We start from the raw sequence: 23,360 nt of genomic DNA, 5'->3' as shown, positions 1-23,360 counted from the left end.
TCATGGCAATGTGTCTTTGTCCTGAGGGTGTCTTGACCACTTGTCCTGGCTCTGAAGCTGCCATGCATTGTGTTCTGGTCCTAAGCATACCATGGCTCCATGTCCTGATCCTCATGGTATCACCTCCATTTTTTTTGGTCATGAGGGTGCTGTGGCATTGTGTCCTGGTCCTCATGGCATCCCCTCCGTTTGTCTTGGTCCTGAGGGTGCCGTGGCCATCTGTCCTGGACCTGAGAGTGTCATGACCACTTGTGCTGGTCCTGAGGGTGTCATGGCTTTGTATCGTGGACCTACAGGTGCCATGACAGTGTGTCCTTGTCCTGAGGGTGTCATGGCAGTGTGTGCTGGTACTAATGATGTCATGTCCATGTGTCTTCATCCTGAAAGTGCTGTAGCATTGTGTTCTAGTCCTGAGTATATCATGGCCATGTGTCCTTGTCCTGACGGTGTCACTGCAGCATGTCCTGGTCCTGAGGATGTTGTGGCATTGTGTCCTGGTCCTGAGGGCGTCACAGCAGTGTGTCATGGTCCTGAAGGTGTCACGCTAGCATGTCTAGGGCCTTGATGGTGCCATGGCTTTCTGTCCTGGTTTTGAGGTATCCATGGCAGAGTGTCATGGTCCTGAGGATGCCATGGCAGTGTATCCTGCTCCTGAGGATTTTCTGGCATGACCTGTTCCTCAGGGTGCCATAACAGTGTGTCAGGGTCCTGAGAGTGTCACATCCATGTGTCCCTCTTATGAGGTTGCCATGGGAGCATGTCTTCATCCTTTTGTCCTGTGGCAGTGGTTCCTGGTCCTGACAGCACCATGGCAGCATGTCCTCATCCTGAGGCTATCACAGTACCATTTCCTGTTCCGGATGATCTCATCTCTATATATCCTGGTTCTGTGGATGCCATGGCATTGTGTGATGGTCCTCATGGTGTCATGACACCATGTCCATGTCCTGAGGGATCCATGGACACGTGTCCTGGTCCTGAGGGTGCCATTGTAGACTCATCCCACTGTGGGGTATGCTGCCAGCCTCTGCAGGCATCGACAGCCCGGCATGCCTGAGATGTAAGAGGGGGAATTTGGTCATTTTGGCATAATGTGCTTTTGTCCCCACATTGTCACTGTGTCATGGAGCTATGTCTCTGGGGGTGTGGGTTGTGGTCCTAGAGATACTCTTCGTGCTGTGACATCTGCAGTGGGGAAGTAGGGTCAGGGCAGGGTGATGGGGACCAGGACAGGGTCTGAATGGGGCCGGCCACCCCAAGGTGATGGAAGGGCTCCTGCTGTGGGATGTGGTGGCGATGGCTGGTGGGGTTCAGGCTGGGGGTGCAGGTGGGGGCGCAAGGAGGGCCATGCCTCTGCCCAGCAGCACCCATTGCAGCTCCTTTTCCTCTCCTTCTCGGCAGGTGGAAAGCAGTGACACCCCCAAAGACATCGCAGCCGTCCCCAAGTGCCCCCTGCCCTGCCCAGAGGCCAGCCCTGCCGAGCCGCTGCCCAACGGGGACGTGGAGGGGGACGGTGCCCAGTGGAAGGGTGCAGAGGAGGGTGGTGCGAGCCCCAAGGGTGGGCGCTCCGAGGAGGACGAGACCGAGAGCCTGCCAGACGGCGAGACGGGCCAGGCGCTGGAGAATGGCCGCTGCACCCCCAAGGAGGGCCTGGACGCCCCAGCCGATGAGGGTGAGCTGGCCCCTTCCGACCCCCAGAAGAAACGCGGGAGGAGGAAACTCCTGGAGGCCACTGAGAAAAGTAAGACCTTAGCCTTGAGGGCTCCCTGCCACAGGGCTGTGGCTCTGCCCGCGGTCGCACCAGTGCCTGCCACACCTCTCCAGGCGGGGACCCCCGGCCCCCACCACCCTGCCCGGCATGCTGTCCCCGGGAGGGGTCCGGGCTGCAGTGGCTCCTGGTCTGGGGAGCACTGCCGGAGGAGGAGGAAGGGCTGAGCCCCTCAGTGCCACACGGGATTTGGGGTGGGGGCGGCAGATCAGAGCCGGGTGCTGCCCTTGCATGCTTGTCCTGTCACACCGCCCTTTCCACTGGCAGGAACAGGGTAAGCAAGAGGGAAGTTCAGTCCTTGTCCTGCCAGCACAGCCGGTGCAGGTGCCCCGTGGCGTGCAGGGGCCCCGTGGCGCACGCATGCCCCTGCCTGCATGCGAGCCAGCCCAGGGCATGCCCACCAGTGCCAGTGCTTGTGCCGCTTTGCATGGCAGCCCTGCATGTGCCAGGAGCAGAGCGGGAGGTGTGTGCATGGTGCAGTCCTGGGACCATGCTGCCCTGGTGCCGAGGAGGTGCCAGCTCTCGGTGCCAGTGCTGCTCTGGGTGTTGCAGGGAACACATGATTTGGAGGGCTCAGCGCCACGCTGGGAGCACCCAGCCGGCAAGCAGCTTGGCAGAGAAGGCCCTGGGGGTCCCAGTGGACACCGAGCCAAGCATGAGCCAGTAGTGGGTCCTTGTGCAATGAAGGCAAATGATGTCCTGGGCTGCATTAGGAGCATTGCCCACCAGTTGAGAAGGACACCTCAAGATGTGCTGGCTCAGTGCTGGGCTCCCCAGCCCGAGAGGGGCACGGCCAGGCTGGAGAGGGTCCAGTGAGGGGCCACCAAGATGCTGTGGGACTGGAGCCCCTCTGCTCGGGGGCAAGGCTGCGGGAGCTGGGACTGCTCAGCCTGGCGCAGGGCAGGCTCAGGGGGTTGGATCCGTGTCCATAAACACCTGCGGGAGGGTGCCGAGGGGACGCAAGCAGCTCTGCCAGCGGTGCCCAGTGCCAGGACCGGAGGTGACAGACCCTAAATGGGTGCCAGGAGGGTCCCTTTGGACCCCAGGACACACTCCTCGGTGTGAGGGTGACATGGGTCCAGGCTGCCCAGAGCAGTGGTGGGGATCTCAGTCCCTAGAGACCCTGGTTGTGGTCCTGGGCAGCAGCTTAGGGCATCCCAGCCTCTGCCAGTCCATGTGTCATGTCTGTGAGCGCAGGTATGGATCCATGTGTGCAGCTTGGGGAGGGCTCCCAGCTCTGCTCCCCCTGCCTGCTGCGAGACCCTCAGCTGCTCTGCAGACCTCAGCACAGCGGACATGGGACACCCGCTCCCCAGTTCGTGCTAGCCCCATATGCTGCCCAGCCATGCCCATGCTCCTGTCTGGGCAGGCAGCGCCATGGGGACCAGGTTCCCAGGGCCACCAGGTGTCCAGGCTGCCACTCACTGGGGTCAGGCTTTGCACCCACCCGGTGCCTTCCGTAGCCGTGGCTGCTCACAGGCAGAAGCAGCTGCAGCACAGGCCATAGGGGAGCCAGCCCAGCACTGGCCCTGGCTGCCCCCTGGGCACACACCAGCCTGTGTCCCTGCTGCCACCATCCCTTTGGCTTGGAGGTGCTGGGCAGTGGGATGGGGCAGCATGGACCAGCCATGAGCTGGGATGGGGAGCCACGCCTGCTCCACAGGAGGGGACAGACAGCTGGCAGCAGAGGGGGCACAGAGCTGGGGAGGTCACAGCACTGGCACCACAGGGCACCGCTGAGCAGGAGCAGGGTGGGAATGAGGGGCATCAGGCTCTGGTTGCTACAGGCTTCTCAACCCAGGTCAGCAGAGAGACCTACTGCTGGCCGTGCTGAACAGGGGATGGAGACAGGCAAGGAAGGGCTGGGCTGGAGCTGGGGGAGGCCGGGCTGGAGACAAGCAATGCAGATGCTGCTGCAGTCACGAGGCACAAAGCAGGCAGCTGAGGGAGTGGAGAAGCCATAGCTGGCAGCGCAGCACAGATGGTCAGGGGGACCTGTTGCCTGGGCTGGGCATGGGTCATGGTACAGCCGCAGTGCCAGGCTGGCCCTGGTGGCTGAGAGGAGCTGGACCAGATGGGCTGAGCCAGTGGGATTCAGTGCAGCACACCCCAATGTGAAGGCCAGCATGGAGTGGGGTGGAGGCAGCTCCAGGGTGCCCTGCCACCAGCTCCTGTGTGCAGCAGAGCTCTGGTTTCAGAGGCCAGCAGCAACAGGCACTGGCTGGAACAGGAGCACAGTGCCCTGAGCACAGTACGTGAGCATCAGTACCATCAACGTGTGTGCGGTGAGCAGGTCAGGCTTCACCTTCCAGACTCAGGCTGGTGTTCATCCCTTTCCCCTCAGCAGTACAGAGCTCATCCTGGTGCGAGGTGACCTGCCTGCAGGGCCCTTGCACATGGTGCTCATCCTTCTGCTCTTCTTGCCTGCATCCCTGCTGCACAGGCGCTTTCTGATTGTGTGGAGGCTCTTCCCTCCCCTCTTCTCTGGTGCTTTCCTGCAAACACAGCCAGTGTCTGCGGCCATGCGCTGCATGCCCTGGCACTGCTCTGAGGCTTCTCTGCCAGGCTTGGGGCAAGTGCCCTGGTGATGCTGTCAAACTCGTACCCAGTGGTACCCAGAAACTGCCTGGGGGAGCCATGCCAGTGCCAGGAGCTCGCTCCCTTCCCTAGAAGCCATTTCCAGTGCTTCAGCTATATCTGCGGTGAGGTTAGTGGCAGCATCATCGTCTTCCAGCAGCAGGCTTGCCTCCTGCCAGATCTTCTGCTCCTTGGTCCTTCAGCTCCTGCTGCCTCATGCCTGGCTGGCCAGCGGGCTCTCCCGAGCATCCTTCACCCACTCACCCAGCACTCCTGCACCCAGCGCTGGTTCCTCCTTGCACATTGGCTTTTCACCTCTCATTGCCCAGCACAGGGCTGATCTTCCAGCACTGCCTAAGCATGACTTACCAGCCATCCCGCCAGCTCTGCACCCCTTTGCTCTCCCCCCCAGTTCTGTCCCTGCCAAAATCCCTGGTGGAGAAGGTCTCGGTGAGGGTTCTGCTGTCTGTTGGTAACTCTGTGTCCTGTCCCAGCAGCACAGCTAGCTGGCAGAGAGCACATGACATGGCACTGCTGCAGGTGCTGGGACGGGCAGGAGCTGAGGCCAGGGCCTTTGCCGAGCGCCAACCATGTACAGGATGCTCAGGCAGTGAGCTGCAGCAGCAGGAAGGTGCTGCAGCAGCCCCGCTACTGGTAACAGCCGGGTGCTGGGCTGTACACCCCACAGCCGCACAGCAGGCAGTGCAGCAGAGGCAGGGGGAATGCTGGCTGCATGTCCCCAGTATAGTCAGTGTTCCCCAGTTTGGCGAGTCCCAGTGCCTGGGTTGCCGAACTCAGTGATGGAGAGACCCAGCATCTCAGAACAGGCCAGGACCCCCCTGCTGTGCCTGAGTTTCCCCACCTGACATCCCCATGCCTGTGGGCAGGACTGGGAGGACAGGTTGGCTGGGTACTCCCAGGGCACTCACACATTCCTATGCCTGGCACAGACCAGAAAGCTGCTGTCCCCCCCAGTATACCCCAGTGTCCCCCAGCACTCAGAGCAGGGCTTTTGGCCATGCTCCTCCTCAGTCCTCACTGCTTCTGGGGCAGGGGCCAGCTGCTGCAGTGGGGTCGAAGTCCCCCTGTGCCAGCAGTAAGGGACTGCCCAGGTGTCACGCAGGGCTGGGGGGCATGTGGGGGCGCTGCAGCACAGCCCAAGGACCCAGGGGACATTGCACCCTGCAGCAAAAAGGGCACCTGTTCAGCTGGCAAGTGGGGATCCCAGCCAAGCCCCTCACCTGCAGCCCACATCTGTGCCCAGGCAGCCAGTGCCCAGCAGCCCAGGTGAAGCACAGAGGAGTGCTGGCACCTATGGTGCATGGACCCACTGGCCCCAGCGCTGCCTGCAGCAAGACACGGGTGGGTGGGTGCCCCCACATGTGCACTCCAGCATGCCACACACTCTGGCCTCGCTGCCCCCGCTTGGCCCCGGCCCCCAGCAGCTTGGGGTGCACCAACCGAGTTTTGCAACCCCAGAAACGGTCAGGGTTATTTTTAGTCACTTCCCTGGCAGCAGCTCAGCACGTACCTGCGGTGTGCGAAATGTGACGATAGCACAGGAAGCCAGCAGGGCTCCACGCGCTTCCCCTGCCCGCCCTGGCCCTGGTGGGGGCTGCTCCCCCAGACTCCCTGGTTGGGGTGTGGGGAGGGGGCACAGGAACAGCCAGCTCACATCCCAGCAGCTGGCATCCCGCAGGGAGCACAGCCCAGGCCACGCATGGCAGTGATGAGTGCCATTCCCTGGCTCCCAACCAGGCTGGGGGTTCCCAGGTGGGCCCCCTTCTCCCCCACAGGGGCCTGGGTGCCCTGCCCTGTAGCACTGAGCTGATGCCCCCAGCTGATGGCTCCTCTCTGTTCTGTGTGCAGGCAAGGAAGAGAAGGAAGAAAACAACTTTGACACCCTGAAAATGGAGGCAAGTATGTCCCGGGGCTGGGCCCCCACCGCAGGCTGCACCGAGGCACCCGCAGGAGACGGGCACCAGACAGCCCACTGGCCAGCACGGTGCTCCCCGTGCCCGCAGGGACCAGCGTTCCCCGATCCCTCAGAGTCAGCGGCCCTGGGGGACCTGCAGGGACAGAGGTCCTGGGCTCCTGCGCCCCAGCACAGCCAGGCACCAGGCAGCACCTGCCTCTCTGCTGGGGACCAGATGGCACCGAGCTGTGGCCAGGCCAGTAACACCCCCCTCTGTCCAGCCGTCTGTGGGATGGTGCTTGCTCGAGCTGAGTCCATGCCTCCCTCAGCATGTCAGCCTGGGGCAGAGCCATGCCCGGGATGGTGACGGCGGCACCCATCCAGGTCCTGGTGCTGGCCAGAGCGTGTGTGTGCACACATGTGCGCACCTGGGCAGGCAGTGCCCCCCGAGCAGTCTCCCCTGCCGGTCCCAGCCTGCACAAGTGGGGTGCCCACCTCCAGCCCCCGCAGGCAGCTCCGCTCTGTCCCCTCAGAGCCCAGCCTGTCCCGGGCCTCGGCTCCCACCGCGCTGCTGTCCCCAGTGCCCGCAGCAGTGCTGTGGCTGCAGCCTTCAGCCTCCTCTCTCTCCCTTCGGCGGCAGGGCTCCCGCGGGCGGCTGCGTGGCGGGCTGGGCTGGGAGTCGAGCCTGCGGCAGAGGCCGATGCAGCGGCACACCTTCCAAGCTGGGGACCCATACTACATCAGCAAGAGGAAGCGGGACGAGTGGCTGGCCCGCTGGAAGAGAGAGGTAAGGAGCCAGATGCTGCCAGAGAGGATGGGGAGGAGGGGCACCATGGCATGGTGGTGATGCTGGCATGGGGTGGGCTGGATGGTGCTGCAAGGTCTAAGCACCCCAAGCCCCTTGGTGTCTAGCTGTCTCCAAGGCTGCCACAGCTAACTGCAGCATCGCTAATGACAGCAGGCAGAGGTCCGGCAAAACATGGCATGCACGGAGCACACTGCCAGACACTGGCAGTGCCGGGGTAACCAGCTGCATGAGGGGCGCTCAGCTCAGGGTGAGGGCTAGGATGGGCAGCCCCAGTGCAGAGCACCCCAACCTGTACTGTGCCGTGGGGCTGGAGCTGGAGCAGGCACTCCCCGTGGGACCACTGTGGTGGTGCCACTGCCCTGCCTGCACCCAACTTAAATGCCATGGCCAAGGCGGGCATCTTCACTTCTCGTGCCTGTGCCCTTACGCGGGGGGCACCATAAGGCAGGGGCCGGGGGCCCAGTGTGTGCAGCCACTGGTGCAGGGGCCCTGCTGGTGTGGGCAGCACAAGGCCCTTCCTTCTTCTGTGGGATGTGTCAAGGGGTGTGCCAGGATGTGCCATTCCTGCCAGTTTCCCAGGGAACCAGCATGTGCCATGACACAGCCAAAATCAGCAAAGGTGAGGGCAGCAGCAGCAGCGGGAGCCTGGTGCAGGCGCAGGGCTGCAGGCAGGCCACGGTGCTGATGGCCACTCAGGGGGGTGCCATGGGGCAGGGGCTCTGCAGGCACCCCAGGGGTCTTGTCCCCACCAGCATCCCCACCACTACCCCATCGCCTCACTCTCTGCATTGTTCCCTGCTGCCAGCAGGTCTCCCTGGCAACAGGTCCCCTTGTGCCACCACCACTCCCGATGCTATTTATAGCCCTGCGCTGCTAAGCACCATCATGCTGGCACTGCTTGGCAATGGGGGGAGGCTGGCATGGCTGGGGCATCCTGCATGGCACAGCTGGCACAGCCACAGTGTCTCCATGGGGCACAGAGCATGGCTGGCATGGCCACAGCATCCCCATGGGGCACAGGGTGTGTCTACAGTGGCCCTGTGTGGTGCAGGACATGGCTGGCACAGCCACAGTGTCCCCGTGGGGCACAGAGCACAGCTGGCACAGCCATGATTCCCCATGGGGCACAGGGCACAGCCACAATTCTCCATGGGGCACAGGGTACCACTGGCACAGCTGCAGCATCCCCGTGGACCACATAGGTCATGGCTGGCACAGCCACAGTGTCCCCATGGGGCACAGGGCACAGCCACAGTATCCCCATGGACACAGGGCACGTCTACAGTGTCCCTGTGGAGTGCAGGTCATGGCTGGCACAGCCACAGTGTCCCTGTGGGGCACAGGGCACCACTGGCACAGCCTGGCTGGCACAGCTGTGGTGTCCCTGTGGGGCACAAGGCACTGCTGGCATGGCCACAGTGTCCCAATGGGTTGCAGCATGACTGGCACGGCAGCAGTGTACCCATGGAGCGCAGGGCACGGCTGGCACAGACACAGAGTCCCCATGGGGTGCAGAGTATGGCTGGCACAGTCTCCGTGTCCCCATGGGGCGCAGGGCACAGCTGGCACAGCCACAGTATCTATCACTGTGGGGCGCAGAGCATGGCTGGCATGACCACAGTGTCCCCACGGGGCACAGGGCATGGCTGGCACAGCCACAGTCTCCACGGACCACGCAGGGCATGGCTGGTACAGGGCACAGCTGGCACAGCTGGGGTGGCCATGTCAGGGGATCTTGTGGATCAGCAATTCCTGGGGTGGCCAGCGTGGGCACAGGGGGTCCCACCACCCCAGTGGAGCTGGCAGCCAGCGGCATGGGGGGAGCACCGCCAGCCCCAGGGGCTGAGTGTGGCTGCTGCCCACGGGCAGAGCTTTAGCCAGGCACAGGGTGGGCTGGCAGAGCCGTGGGTTTCCTGTGGGGTGTCCCGGCCAGGGTGGGCACCCCGCGCACACTGGGGCTGTGTGCCAGGAGCCGTGTTTGCCAAAATCATGCTTGTGGTCAGGGCCTGCAGCCCCTGCCCTGCAAGAGGCGGGGAGGGCAGGGGGGGCACCAGCCATGCAGGCGTTCGCCTGCCGCCACAGCGCGGCGCAGCCCTCGGTGCAGCAGTGCAGCAGCCACCGGTGCCATGCATGGACCCCTGCGCTGCAGGCCATGGGGCAGCGGTGACTGCCCTGGCAGCCCCCAGCCTCACAGCCCCCTGCCCCTGCCCACACTGTGTGCCGGCCAGTGCAGGCAGCTGCTGGCCATGCTGTGCCATGTGGAGCATGTGGGGCAAACTGCGGCGCAGCGCGGCCGGGGAGGTTGGTGGTTGCAGCCACTGAGTAACAATTTTCCAACATAAGGTTCACTCACCAAAACAAATGCAGATTCAGGTCAGCCAGAATCACTTGTCAGCCAAAAATAATTGGGAAAAAATGCTAAAAAAGTCAAAATGCTTCTTTTGAGGAGTCTCTCATTCTCAAACAATGCTGAATTTAGCCGCGTTTATTTCCGTTATTTTTCTAATAAGAATAAGTGTTTTCTTTTCATTACGGGAGAAAGCCTGAAATGTTTTCAGGCAGGATCAGCCTTTTTCCCCGCATCGCAGCTGACAACCACCAGCAAGCGGCATGCCCAGCACCAATTGTCACTTGCTGGTGGTGTCAGCGACAGAGTCCCCAAGGATTGGGGATGGGCCATGCCACCCACAGCCCTTGTGGCTCCGTCACGGGGAGAGCCATACCCTTTCCCTCCCTCCAGTGAGCTCCTTGTGCCAGCCGCGGTGCTGGCTGTGCCACAGTACAGCACTGGCTCTGCCCCCAAGGGATTTCCTTCTTCGATGGTGCCAGGGTCCTGGAGGGCTGGGGGACAGGAAGCCCTCCCCGGGAAGGGACCCCCATGGCATGGCCCCAGCCCTTGTCTCGCCACACTGCAGCCCTTTGGCACTGGCTGTTTCCTGCTTGCTGAGGTCCCCAGACCTGTAATCAGTCAGCTCGGAGGCATATTTTTAGTGAGTGCAGCAGGCTGGCACTGTCCCCTTGGCCAGGCATGGCCACTCCTCATCCCTGGACGGTGTCAGGGCTTCCCTTGCCAGGCACTGGGCACAACCCCGTGCCACCCATGGCAGGGACACCCACTACCCATGCCCCAGCACGCCAGCGCTGTTGGCATGGGCAGAGGCTGCCTGGCAGGGTCCCAGCAGCTCAGCTAGGGTCACCAGCCCTGCTGCAGTGGGGACAGGGACAGCGTGGTCCCCTCTAGCCTTCCCTCCTCTTCCTCACCCCCAGCAGCCTCCGAGGGCCATCGCTGCCCCTCACCAGCCCCAGTGCTGCAGCTGGAACAGTAATGTACAGCTCTGGGCACTGTCCCTTGCCCGTCTGTGCTGGGACACCCTCAGCCAGGCCCTGGTGTCAGCGGTGAGCCCCTACCCTGTGCTAGGGTGGGGAAGGGATGGGGCAGGGGACAGAGGTAGGATGAAGATGGAGATGGGATGAAGATAAGATGGAGATGGAGATGGGGCAGTGGATGGAGATGAGGATGGGGATGGAAATGAGGATGGGGGTGGGGCAAGGACAAGGACTTGGAATGGGGATGGGGAGGGCATGAAGGTGGGGGTGGGGTAAGGACAAGGACGGGGATGGTGGTGGTGACAGGGACAGGGATGGGGATGGGAATGAGGATGGTCGTGGAGGTAGAGCAGGGGCTGGGCAGAGCTGCCTGTGTCTGTAGGCGCAGGAAGGCAGGCGTTGGGTTGATCGTCTGGATGTGCCCTTCACCTGGAGCTCCAGTTTATCTATAACGACCAGTGGATGGGTGATTTCCTCCCTCTGCCCTACTCCTGCCTCTCCCCGGGGACAAAGCAGAAGCACTCCCACAGTGGCACCCGGCAGCTTTGTCCCCTCCACTTTTCTTCCTCTTCCCCATTGCCTCCTCCTTGGCTGCAGCCTTCCTCGGGTGCCCCTGGGTCCCTCCTGGCTCTTCCCACATCCCCAGCCCCCATGGGTGCCCCACACCGGGGTGTCCCTGCCCAAGGGTGCGCCAGCTGCACCCCCCCGGCCATGCTCCTGATCCACCCCATCCTCTGGCTGGGGCTGAGTTCAGGTCCAGATAATTTTATTCCAGGTCCCCAAAGGTCTGGCACGGCCAAGGGTTGCTGGAGGGGACAGGCTGCCCATGGGCTGCCATCACTCCACTGTGACCCCCAGAGGCTGAGGCTGTTTGCCTGGCACTGGGGTGCAGCCGATGTTGGGGGTCCCCGGGGGGCTAGCAGCCTTGGGCCAGGTGTTTTAGCCAAGGTGCTGCAGCACCGGCCCCAGTACCCCTTGGCCTGGGTGGGGGTCTGCAGGGCCGGGCCAGAGGGCTCTGCTAGCACACAATCCCCAGCCTTCCCACTGGGGGCAGCCCCATGCCCCGGGGGTGACAGCCATCAGCGGCTTTGTCCCCTCCACTCTGCAACACAAAGGGGACCCGGAGCTCCGGAGCTACCTCTCTGTGGGACATCTCCTGCCTGGGGGTCCTGGGGGACTCCTGGCCCAGGGCTGTCTGGGAAGGCAGTGGCAGCAGGCTGGGGGGCTGGCAGGGGACAGGCCGGGGAGGGGGGAAGGCAGGCATCCCAAGCATGTCCGGTCACAGCTGCGGTGGCAGCTCCCGCATGGGCTCCCTGCTCTGCTCTGCATCGTTGAAAAACTTGTGCCCTCAAACACCCCACCACGGTAGGAGGGCAGCGGCAGCACCTCACGGCACCCGTGCCTCAGCTGAGACCCGCACCCTGCGCATGGGTGCTGTGAGAGGGCCGCCCGAGCCCCACGGCAGCTCAGTGCTCCAGTCTGGGGGCCCACCTGCCGCCGGCTGTGGGAGAGGGGACACGGTGGAGCCCGTGCTTGGCCTTGACACCGTGCACAGCCCCTGCGGCTGCAGCCGGCAGTGCCCAGCCTGGCCTGGCCACTAAGACAAGAGTCCAGGCACACGGCATGGCACAGGCAGTGTCACTGCTGGGGATGGCCCTTGGGGTGGCTGGCTGCTGCGGGGACAGGTACCCTGGCTGCAGGGGGTCTGGGTGTCGAGGGCTGTGCCTTGGGGGTCCAGAGCCAGGGGAACGGGCTGTGCGGTGTGTTTGCTCTCGTGCAGTGGGACAGCTGGCTCTTAGGGGACATGCCAGGGATGTGCCAGCACTGGGGGATGTGCTAGGGGACAGGCGGTCATTAGGGGGCCGGTTTTGGGGTATCTGGGTCTGCACCTCAGCAGCCACAGGCAGGGGCAGCCTGTGGTAGGGAGCCCACCGTCCCCATGCTGGTCCGCCATGGCCTCTGGGATGGGGAGCTGCTGGGATGCAGCCTGCAGGTGGGCCTGGGCTGGAACAGCTGAGTCTGACTCAGAGTGCTGTACTGGTGTGTGCTGGGGGCTGAACCGGGGACTGCAGCCCCAGACCAGTGCTGTGTTGGTGTGTGCTGGTGGGCTGAATTGGGTGATGTGGGCCCAGACCAGTGCTGTGTTTGGTGTGTGCTGGTAGGCAGAACTGAGTGCTGTGGTCCCAGACCAGTGCTGTGTCATTGTATGCTGGTGGGTCTGGACTGGGTGCTGTGGTCCCAGACCAGGGCCATGTTGGTGTATGTTGGTGGGTCTGGACTAGGTGCTGCGGTCCCAGACCAGTGCTGTGTTGTTGTATGCTGGTGGGTCTGGACTGGGTGCTGTGGTCCCAGACCAGTGCTGTTGTGACTCTGGACTGAACTGGGTGCTGTGGTCCCAGACTGGTGCCGTGTCAGTGCATGCAGATGTGCCAAGCCAGGCCAGCTGCTCCCAGGCCAGTGTCCGTAGTGGGCCACACTGGTGCAGCTGGTGCCAGCCGGTCCCCAACTGGTGCCAGCCGGTCCCCAACTGGTGTGTGGCACTGGGGTGCTCGGGGCAGGCCCTGCCAGCCCTGCCAGCGCGGCCGGACGGGCAGGGCCCTCAGGGCAGATTCCAGCCGTGCCGGGCCGAGCCCCCCGGGCCGCCCCCCGCCCCGTCCCGCCGCACAAAGGGGCCGTGGGGCCGCGGCCCCGGGATAAAAGGCGGCGCGGCGCGGCGCGGCCCAGCTCGGACGAGGCCGTTGAGAGCCGCGGGCCGGCCAGGGCGAGCGCGGAGCCCCCGCTGCTGCCTGGGGCCGGGCCTGAGGAGCGGGAAGGAGCTGGAGCGGGCCGGGCCGGGCCGGACTGCGCGGGAGCGGGCCCGGGGAGACGGCGGAGCCCAGCCGAGCGGCACCGGGCCACGGTGAGAGACACCAACGAGCGGCGCCCACTCGAGCCGACCCGAGCGGAGCCGATGCGGGCCGAGCCGAGTTGCCGAGCCGGGCCGGGCCGAGCGGAGCCAAGCCGGGCCGAGCCGCGGGCAGGGGGCCGGGCCGGGCTGTCCCCCCGGCGCCGCGCGGCCCCTCCCCGCCGCAGCCAACCAGCCGGGCCGGGAGGCACCATGTGACCCGGGGAGCCCAGACAAAGAACCGCCGGCCCTGCCGGCTCGGCTCGGCACAGTTCGGCTCGGCTCGGCCCGGCCCGCGGCGGCGCCCAGCCCGCATGGGTAGGTGGCCACCGTGGGGAGGACGGCTCGGCTCGGCTCGGCTTGGCTCGGCTCGGCTCGGCTGATCCCGGCACTTCCCGGCCGCAGGGCAAGGCTGGTCCTGGCTCGGTTGAGCTGAAGTGTCCCGGCTGGGCCCCGCGGCACGGCACGGCACGGCTCAGCCTGCGGGCGCGGCTCGGCACGGCCAGCGCCGCTCAGCACACTGGGCCCGGGGGCGGGGGAGGGCTGGGGACCGGGAGGGTGACACAGGGGTGCTGGGGCTGTCCCGGGATGGGTCCTGGCAGGAGCCTGGCTGCCGGGGGTCTCCGGGAATGGAGCTATACCCCGGGGCGGGGGCTGGGGGTACCCTTGGGTGGGTCAGGAGGGTCCAAGGGGCTGAAAACTGGGGACCCGTGTGGCAGCGGGGCCGGGCCAGCCGTCCCGGCAGGGACGGGATGATGTGCAAGGATCCAGGACTGGTCCCATCACTCCTCAGGCATCGTGGGGTGGCCAGGAGCCAGGAGCAGGGACAACCCCCCAGGTGGGGGCAGAACCGGGGCAGGGAGTTGCCATCTTCCCCAGAGCCACCCCCAGCAGCTTTGCAGATGCTCCCCAAGCCACCCCCCACCCCAGCCACAGAGGGAAACTGAGGCACAGGAACGCGGGGGACCCCCCCAAGCTGCACCAGGCAGGGTGGCGATTGGTGGCTGCAGCTGGACTGCCAGGGTGCAGCCCCCCAAGCTGGGCTGGCCCAGGGCCCCCCACACCGGGGTTGCAGGTGAGCGATGCCCCACAGCCCTGCCCTGACCACTGTGTGCCCCCCCACAGGCGGAGAAGAAGGCGAAGGTGATTGCCGTGATGAATGTTGTGGAGGAGACGCCGCGGGCAGAGCCCCAGAAGGAGGAGGAGGCCAGCCCCCCCACCTCGCAGCAGCCCACTGACCCAGCTTCACCCAATGTGGCCACCACGCCTGAGCCAGTGGTGGCTGACGCCGTGGACAAGAACACCTCCAAGTCAGCTGATGATGAGCCCGAGTACGAGGTGAGGGCAGGGCTGGCTGGGAAAGGGGGGGGTGTGCTGGTCTGCTGCCCCCCAGGGACACAGATGCCCGTTCCCCACCAGCCTCTGACCTTACTCCCCCCATCAACTCACCGTGCAGGACGGCCGGGGCTTTGGCATCGGCGAGCTGGTGTGGGGCAAGCTGCGCGGCTTCTCGTGGTGGCCCGGGCGCATTGTCTCCTGGTGGATGACGGGCCGGAGCCGGGCGGCCGAGGGCACCCGCTGGGTGATGTGGTTCGGCGATGGCAAGTTCTCGGTGGTAAGTGGCACCTGTGGGGTGGGGGTCTGGGCTGTGCACCTGCTGTCTCCAGGTGTCCCCCCAGCTCACAGCCACATCCTGTCCCCCAGGTCTGTGTGGAGAAGCTCCTGCCACTCAGCTCCTTTGCCAGCGCCTTCCACCAGGCCACCTACAACAAGCAGCCCATGTACCGCAAAGCCATCTATGAGGTGCTGCAGGTGAGTGTCTGCGGCTGCAGGGTGACACCCCAGCACCAGGACTGGGGACATGGGTGCTGGTGCAGGTCTGTGCTGCCAGGTGCAGGCAGGCTGTATGTCTGTTCACCCTGCCAGGATCCGGCTCTGCATTGCTGTGGCACCCAGCAGCATCCTGAGGAGCCAGGTGGTGTCTCAGAAGGGTGGGGGATCTCAGGGGCTCCCTCCAGAGATTTTTGGGGGTGGCTGGGGGGAGGTTGGGGTCTCTGGAGAGTTGCTGAAGTCCCTGTGGGGTGGTGCTGTGGGGGTCCTGGCTTTCTGGGGGTCTCTTGGTAGTGCTGGGAGGTGTTGGGGGTTTCTTGTGGGGCAATGCAGGGGAGTCTGACCATGTAGGTCCCTTTGGGGCTGGGCGCTACCTGCTTGGGCAGTGCAGGGTCAGAGCTGAGGATGGGGACCCCCATGGGTGGGTGGGTGATGGCTTGGCTGTGCCTGCGGCTCCCCTGGCAGGTGGCAAGCAGCAGAGCAGGGAAGATCTTCCCAGCATGTCCAGAGAACGATGAGACGGACACTTCCAAGGTGGTGGAAATCCAGAACAAGCAGATGATCGAATGGGCCCTGGGTGGCTTCCAGCCCTCCGGACCCAAGGGCCTGGAACCCCCCGAAGGTGAGCAAGGGGAGGCATGGTGCCCTGCTCGCAGGACAGGGACTCACTTGGTGGCCTTGGAAGGTGTCCCCAGCACCCCTGACCATTGGATCCACATCACCGGGGTGGCATGGGCTTGGGCATGGGAAGCACTGTGGGACTGGCAGGTCCCTCTGCGGGGCCAACAGGACCCCACTGATGAAACCCCGTTAACGGGACCAAACGCCCCTTGCAGAGGAACGAAACCCCTACAAAGAAGTTTACACAGAGATGTGGGTAGAGCCAGAAGCAGCTGCCTACGCACCACCCCCACCCGCCAAAAAACCCAGGAAAAGCACAACAGAGAAGCCCAAGGTCAAGGAGATCATCGATGAACGCACCCGAGGTACCACCTGGGGGGTCGTGGATGCCCCCCCCCCTCCCCCTTTCCATGGGTGTTTGCCTGGGCTGGGTCCTGGTGTTGGCAGGGCTGTGCTCACCATGGGGGGCTGGTGGGGGCGGGGGGGCTGGTGGGGGCGAGAGCTGCTGTGGCCGGGTCCCCTTCTCCATCGCGGGGGCCCTTCCCTTTGTCCCCCTGTGGGACTGTGCAAGGGGGACCTGGCTAGGGCAGGGCTGGTACTGGACAGGACCCCCTTCCCCAACACCTCTCTCCCTCCCCAGAGCGGCTCGTTTACGAGGTCCGGCAGAAATGCAGAAACATTGAAGGTGAGTGTGGGGCAGTGCCCAGCTCTGGGGCTGGGACGCATCCTGCCCCCAGGGACGGGGCTGGGGTGGAGGGTCCCTCCCTAGCTGGGATGCTGCCCAGGGCTGGAAGCGGGTGTTGGGGGCCAGGTTGGAGCAAGGAGGCATTGGGAGCCCTGCCTCACTGTGCCCACAGTTGGGCCCCGGTCACACCACGATGGTTGTCCTGGTGATGCTAGCAGTTTGGGTCTTGAGGAGGGAGGGGAGAGCTCTGCCATTCCCCAGCTCGAGGGGGGCAAAGCCGGTGTGACCCGGACACGGGGGTGGGCATTTGCCAGGGTCGGCAGCAGGACGTGGCCTGGGGTCAGGCTTCTCCCCACATGCTGGGCTCACCAGGGTACCGGGGGTTGGCAGAGCCTGGGGGTAACATTCTCCTCTCCTGCTCCTAGACATCTGCATCTCCTGCGGGAGCCTCAACGTGACCCTGGAGCACCCTCTATTTATCGGAGGAATGTGCCAAAACTGCAAGGTACGGCGAGCAGGCACAGCTGGGTCCCCCAAACACCCAGTGCCAGAGGTCTCCCTGCCAGGCCCCTCTGCCGGGAGCTGCCCCAGTGCCCTTGCTGGGTGCCTGGCCTTGCAGCAGCATCCCAGCTGCAGGGCTCAGGCTGTGCCACACTCATGCCTTGGCTCTCCCCCAGAATTGCTTCTTGGAGTGCGCCTACCAGTACGACGACGACGGTTACCAGTCCTACTGCACCATCTGCTGTGGCGGCCGTGAGGTGCTCATGTGCGGCAACAACAACTGCTGCAGGTCCGGGGCCGCTGTCCCGGCGTGGGGCTGGGGAGGCTTCAGTGATGCCACTGTCCTGGCATGGGGCTAGGGAGATTTTGGGGATGCTGCAGTCTGCCAGCATGGGGCTGAGGAGGTTTTGGTAATGCCACAGTCCTGCCATGGGGATCCGGTGATGCCAGTCCTGGTGTGGGGCTGGGACATTTTGGTGATGCCACAATCTCGGTACAGGACTAGGAGGTGGTGCCAAAGTCCCAGTGTGGCATTTTGGTGAAGCTGCAGTCCTGGTGTGAGGCTGAGGAGGTTTTGGTGATGCCCTGACCCTTGTGTGGGGCTGGGGAAAGTTTTGGCAATGTCACACTCTCAGCATGGGGCTGGGAAGTTTTGGTGATGCCCAAGTCCTGGCTTGGGTAGGGAAGTTCTGCTGATTCTTCAGTCTGATGTGGGGCTGGGGAGGTTTTGGCTGTGCTCCAGACGTGGCATGAGAATTTGGTGATGCCAGCCCTGGTTTGGGGCTGGGCTGTTCTAGTGATGCTGCAGTCCTGGCACAGGGCTGGGGAGGTTTTGGCAATGCTGGTGTGATGCTGGGCGGTTTTGATGATGGCACGGTTCCTACCTTGCAGGTCTTTGCATGGGGCTGGTGGAGCTTTGGGCAGTGTGGCAGGTCCTGGTGTGAGGCTGCCAGTCCCGGCGTACCCCCCTACCACTTACTTTCAAAGGGGGCGCGGCTGTAGCCTGGCCTTCATCCTGCTGGGGCAGTGGGGCCATGCTGGGGGCACCATCCTCCCACCACCAACTGCACTCACTCCCCAGCATCCCACAGCGGGGATGCTGCCAGGAGCACCAGACCCAGCCCTGGTGCTGATGCTGGCTCCCGGCTCTCACAGGTGCTTCTGCGTGGAGTGTGTGGACCTGCTGGTGGGCCCGGGGGCAGCCCAGGCGGCCATCAAAGAAGACCCTTGGAACTGCTACATGTGTGGCCATAAGGGTGTCTACGGGTTGCTGCGGCGGCGGGAGGACTGGCCCTCACGCCTCCAGATGTTCTTCGCCAACAACCATGACCAGGAGTTTGTGAGTGTCCCTGGGGAAGGACCCCCTTGCCCTGGCAGGGCTCCCCACTGCCCCATGTCACCCCTCCCCACCTGACGCCCCCCTGTGGCTTTCAGGACCCACCGAAAGTGTACCCACCAGTACCGGCCGAGAAGAGGAAGCCCATCCGGGTGCTCTCACTCTTCGATGGCATCGCCACAGGTGGGTGGGGGTCCCCAGACCAGCAGCCCCAGCATCGGCCCTCCCTGGGGTGTGTTTGGGACCGGTGGCAGCAGCAAGCAGCCTGCCTGCACCCCACAACTGTCCAACATTGGGGCTGGGGGGTCCTGCACCCATTGGGGTGTCAGTGGTGCGTGGGCAGACCTGTGCCACCTGTGGGACCCCCAGCTGGGTATTCCTGTGGGCAGCCCCCACAGTGTCCTCAGGACCCTAGGGGGTGTACACTGTTGGGGGTCTGGGGAGGGTGATGGATGGTGGCCGGTTGTCCATGCGCCAGCCACACCAGCCCCGCTACCTGCAGGCCTGCTGGTGCTGAAGGACCTGGGCATCCAGGTGGACCGCTACATCGCCTCGGAGGTGTGCGAGGACTCCATCACTGTGGGCATGGTGAGGCACCAGGGCAAGATCATGTACGTCGGGGACGTCCGAAATGTCACCCAGAAGCACGTACGTCCTGCCAGCCAGCCCCCCACGGCTCCCCCAAAGCGCCCGGTGCCCAGCCCTCTTCCCCAAGACAGGACTGGTCCTTTGTCCTGCATCTCCCCATGTGCTTGGCTTTGCCAGCACGGCCTTGCCATCCCACCAGGGAGCTTGGTCACCATCCATCCCCTGTGTATCCATGTCCCCTGAGCCGGTGGCAGCATCCTCCTCCCTGGGCAGTGTCTGGCACCAGCGCCTGCCTCACCAGGGGTTCTCCCTCTTGCAGATACAGGAGTGGGGCCCCTTCGACCTAGTGATCGGGGGGAGCCCCTGCAACGACCTCTCCATTGTCAACCCAGCCAGGAAGGGGCTCTACGGTAGGTGTCTCGCTGCTGGGCTGGGGCTGGCCCCCACCACCAGCCCCCCACTGCTGGCCCCCACCACTGATGCCAGCCCCTCTCACTCTCTCCTGCCCAGAGGGCACCGGGAGGCTCTTCTTTGAATTCTACCGCCTGCTCCATGAAGCCCGGCCCAAGGAGGGTGACGACCGGCCCTTCTTCTGGCTCTTCGAGAACGTGGTGGCTATGGGGGTGAGCGACAAGAGGGACATCTCGCGCTTCCTGGAGGTGAGTGCTAGGGAGTCGCCATCCTCCAGCCCTGCGGACCCCCAGGGTCCTGCTCCTGTGGTGGGCTGCTGAGCCCTGCTGACTTCTTGCCTCTCTCCCTTCCTGCAGTCCAACCCCGTCATGATTGATGCCAAAGAAGTGTCTGCAGCACACAGGGCACGGTACTTCTGGGGGAACCTTCCTGGGATGAACAGGTTAGTGAGAGCCCCCCAAAGCCGAGCCACTCACCTGCCCGCCACTGCGCTGTGCCTGCTGTGGAGCCAGGGCTGCCAGCAGCCCCTGCTTGGCCACTGGTCCTTCCCCAGCCCAGGTATCCCCATCAGTGGTGGGCGAGAGCAGGAGGTGTTCACAAGGGAGCACTGGGTGACAGCACAGCCTGAAGCCCATAGAGAGGAGGACAGTCCTGTCCTTGCTCCATCCGTGCTGGTGGGGTGTGTGGACCTGCTGTCCATGTCCCTCCCAGGTGGTGGCAGTGGTGGTAGACGGCTGGCTGGTGGTCATGGGCAGGCTACCACAGGGATCAGCTGCTTCTTGCCTTCAGCTTCTGCAGCCCCTCGAAACACCCTTGCCCACCCTGCATGCCCACAAAGCCCAGCGTGAGAGCTGCCCTGCACCCGTGCAAGTGCTCATGTGGCAGTGTGGTGCTGTGCCAGCCTGGGCCCACCCCATGCCCACCCTGTCTCTCTCACCCAGGCCACTTGCGTCCACAGTCAACGATAAGCTGGAGCTGCAGGAGTGCCTGGAGCACGGCAGGATAGCAAAGGTCAGCTTCAGCATGCAGGATGCAGGTGGCGGGAGCGGGGATGGTACAGCCAAGGGGGTGGTGGAGTCCCATCGCTGTCCCTGGTGGTCCCAGACTCCTGTGAGGGTGGAGGAGGGATGTGGCAGTGGCACCAGCACCCTGGGATGGGAGCACCCTGCCTGTGACTGCTGTGCCTGGCTGCAGCCGGTGCGCCGGGAACTCCATCCCACCATCCCCAGCATGACGAGCCTGTGCCTCCCTCTTGCAGTTCAGCAAAGTGCGAACTATCACCACTCGCTCCAACTCCATCAAGCAGGGCAAGGACCAGCATTTCCCCGTCTTCATGAATGAAAAGGAGGACATCCTGTGGTGCACAGAGATGGAGAGGTACCGTGGCCGGCTGAGGGCTTGCCACAGGGCTGTATGGGTGCTGGGGCAGGGGGAGCCGGCAGTGCCGTGTCCCTCGGCCAGCACATCCCCCTGACCCCCTGCTCCCCATCCCCTCCCCTCGTGTCCCTCCAGGGTCTTTGGCTTCCCGGTGCATTACACAGACGTGTCCAACATGAGCCGCCTGGCCCGGCAGAGACTGCTAGGCAGATCCTGGAGCGTGCCGGTGATCCGCCATCTCTTTGCTCCCCTGAAGGAATATTTTGCCTGCGTTTAAGAGAGACAGACAGGAACTGGTGACACACGGAGCAAGTCAGAAACAAAACCATCCACGCCAAGAGAAGTGAAAACACAGAATGAGAGAAGAGTCAGCACCCAGAAGAGAGATGGGATTTCGCAGCCCGACGGGAACCCAGCACACGTCTCCCCGAGCAAAAGGGTTCAGTGTCCTCTCCTGAATTTCCAATGTTCAGCTTTTAGCCTATTTAAAAAAAAAAACACAAAAAAACCAACGAAAACTACAAAAAAACAAAAACGAAACGAAAAAAGAAAACAAACAAAAAACCAAAACCATTTTTTTTTGGGTAACCTTTTAATTTTCCGCTCTTTTCTGGCTGGGTTTTTCTGTTGGTTTGGTTTCTGCTTCTCGGAGCAGCGGGCGAGACAAGACGCCGTCGCCAGCTCTGCTCTCGGAGGAGGGGAAACGGCAGCGGGAAACCCCAGCCGGGAGAGGCGGAGGCGAAGGAGACCCGCTCCATCTGCGCCGAGCGCGCACCGAGCTCATGGCCCCCGCCACCGGCCCGGCGAGCTTGGGGGGAGCACGAAGCGGCAGGGAGGCGCTCGGCCGGCTCCGCAACGCCCAGCGACTGAGCCTCACTCTTTTCCACCAGCACCGTTCACTGGTGATATGGAGCCAACCCAACTGGCAGGGAAGCCGAGAACACACACACCACAACACACCTTTTCTACAGTATTTTGGGTGCCTACCACACAGGAAACCTTGAAGAAAGCAAATTCTAGAAGCCGCTGTTACCTCTTGTTTACAGTTTATATATATATGATAGATATGAGATATAGATATATATATATATAAAAGGTACTGTTACTACTGTACAACCTGACTTCATAATGGTGCTTATAAACAGCGGGGTGAGTTGAGACATCAGCTTCCATGTTGCCTTACGTGCCGGGCCTTTCCGAGCGAGCGGCGCGGGAGAGGGCCGGGGCGGTGGCCGGGCGGGAAGCATCTCCATCCCGAGTCATGCAATAACCTTTTTCTGTCCTAAAAGGAAGCGCCTCCCTCGGCGGCAGCGGTGGCTGCCCTGCCCTGCCCGGCCCTGCCTGCGCTGCTCAACCTGCTCATGACGCGCACAAACGTACTGGTGCTCTTCTGTGTACGTGGCGTCCCCGGCCAGGCCGGTGCTGGTTGTCCCCCCCGCCGACCCGGCAGCAGCAGCACGGTGCTCCTGCCTGCTCCTGCCTGCAGGTGCTGTCTGCCGGGGTGGCGTGGGGCATGGGTGCTGTGAATAGGGCTCTTGCCGAAAGCTGTGGTGGTGCTGTGCTGGCAGGGATGCGGGCAGGGCCAGGAGGCCAGGCAGGGAGCAAGTGTGGGACGGAGCGGTGCCGGAGCATGGCTGGGGTGCTTCTGGCACAGGACAGGGATGGCTCTGGGTCCCTGGGCCCTGGTGCTACATCCATGGGGCTGGGCTGGTTGGCAGGAGGGCGATGCCCCAGTGAGCCACGATGGGACCCCAGTGCTGCTTGTGGCGTTGCCTTGTGTACCAGGTGGCTCAGGGCATTGCTTCTCCGAGCGTGGTTGTGGAACAACCGTGAGCATGGTTGTGGAGCAACTGTGACGTATTGGTGCCCCGTGCCTCTGCTCTGGGGTGGCCACGCGAGGTGTGCGCAGGGGCATGCTGTGGCAGGAGCGGTGTTGGTGTCGAGGACGGGCAGCCGTGGCCGCAGGGGCCGGTAGCCGTGATGGCAGTGGCGGTGCAGAGGGGAGCCGTGGTGCGTGCAGGCAGGACATGGGCAGGTGCTGGCATTGCTGTGGATGGTGCTACTTGTCTGGCAGCTGTGGGTGCTGTGGGAGGTCGGTGGGTCTGGCTCGGTGCAGGGGCATTGCCCTGCATCCCTGGTGCCCACTTGGGTGGCCGGAGCCTGTGCCTGGCGCCGGAGCGCAGGGGCTCCGGTGGGGGCAGGGACTGGTGCTACGGTGCGGGAGAGGCTCATGGAGGGTCTCTGGCCTGTTGCCGTCTCTTGTCTAACTGTGAAAGGTGCTGGGGGTCCGCGGGCGGGCAGGGGCCACTGGCCGCTTGGTGCGGGGTGCTGGCTAATTGGCATCAAGCCGCGCTGGTGGCCCCAGGGTGCTGAGAGGTGCTGGGACCGATGGCGGCAGGGGCGGGTGAGGGGTGGCCCCAGGGCCCCCCCACCTCCCCACTGCGCCTGGTGCTACTGGGGGGGAGGGGGTTGGAGACCCCTCTGTCGGTGTGGGTGGCGTGGGGAGCTGAGCCGGCACGGGGTGGCCACGGTGGGGGACACCGTGGGGCCCAGCTTTGCTGGGTGGTAAAGGAGGCAAGGCGGGACGTGGCCCCCCAGCCCTGGTTGCTGAGCTGCAGCTGTGAGCTCTGGCTTGGTCCCGGGGCCGGATCCCGCGCTGCCCTGCAGCGCTGGAGTGAGGCTGGCACAGGACTGCTGGCACTGTGCATGGGTTCCACCTGCCATGACAGCAC

The 23,360-nt window shown here is 63.9% G+C and overlaps 1 protein-coding gene across 2 annotated transcripts in view; it reads left to right on the top strand.

The window, feature by feature from the left end:
* The window catches only part of DNMT3A (DNA methyltransferase 3 alpha), a 48,155-nt gene extending 26,957 nt beyond the window's left edge, over positions 1-21,198 (top strand). Inside the window, exons 4-23 of one of the 2 annotated variants that reach the window (XM_080390231.1) lie at positions 1,402-1,672; positions 6,215-6,261; positions 6,901-7,047; positions 14,405-14,617; positions 14,736-14,894; positions 14,984-15,091; positions 15,575-15,731; positions 15,946-16,095; positions 16,371-16,415; positions 16,841-16,920; positions 17,093-17,205; positions 18,072-18,255; positions 18,351-18,435; positions 18,755-18,900; positions 19,160-19,250; positions 19,351-19,499; positions 19,608-19,693; positions 20,193-20,262; positions 20,510-20,628; positions 20,764-21,198. In XM_080390231.1, coding sequence (XP_080246357.1) covers positions 1,402-1,672; positions 6,215-6,261; positions 6,901-7,047; positions 14,405-14,617; positions 14,736-14,894; positions 14,984-15,091; positions 15,575-15,731; positions 15,946-16,095; positions 16,371-16,415; positions 16,841-16,920; positions 17,093-17,205; positions 18,072-18,255; positions 18,351-18,435; positions 18,755-18,900; positions 19,160-19,250; positions 19,351-19,499; positions 19,608-19,693; positions 20,193-20,262; positions 20,510-20,628; positions 20,764-20,905 — 2,562 coding nt within the window. In that variant the 3' untranslated portion in view covers positions 20,906-21,198. Of the gene's footprint in view, positions 1-1,401; positions 1,742-6,214; positions 6,262-6,900; positions 7,048-14,404; positions 14,618-14,735; positions 14,895-14,983; positions 15,092-15,574; positions 15,732-15,945; positions 16,096-16,370; positions 16,416-16,840; positions 16,921-17,092; positions 17,206-18,071; positions 18,256-18,350; positions 18,436-18,754; positions 18,901-19,159; positions 19,251-19,350; positions 19,500-19,607; positions 19,694-20,192; positions 20,263-20,509; positions 20,629-20,763 lie in introns of both variants that reach the window. The other variant, XM_080390230.1, reaches the window with a different exon arrangement.
* Positions 21,199-23,360: the final 2,162 nt, after the last annotated feature.

The sequence above is a fragment of the Falco punctatus genome (genome assembly GCF_963210335.1).
Source record: "Falco punctatus genome assembly, chromosome: 5".
In the NCBI taxonomy this organism is placed as follows: domain Eukaryota; kingdom Metazoa; phylum Chordata; class Aves; order Falconiformes; family Falconidae; genus Falco; species Falco punctatus.
The sequence above is the reverse complement of the archived record's forward strand: the minus strand, read 5'-3'. Positions and strand labels throughout refer to the sequence as shown.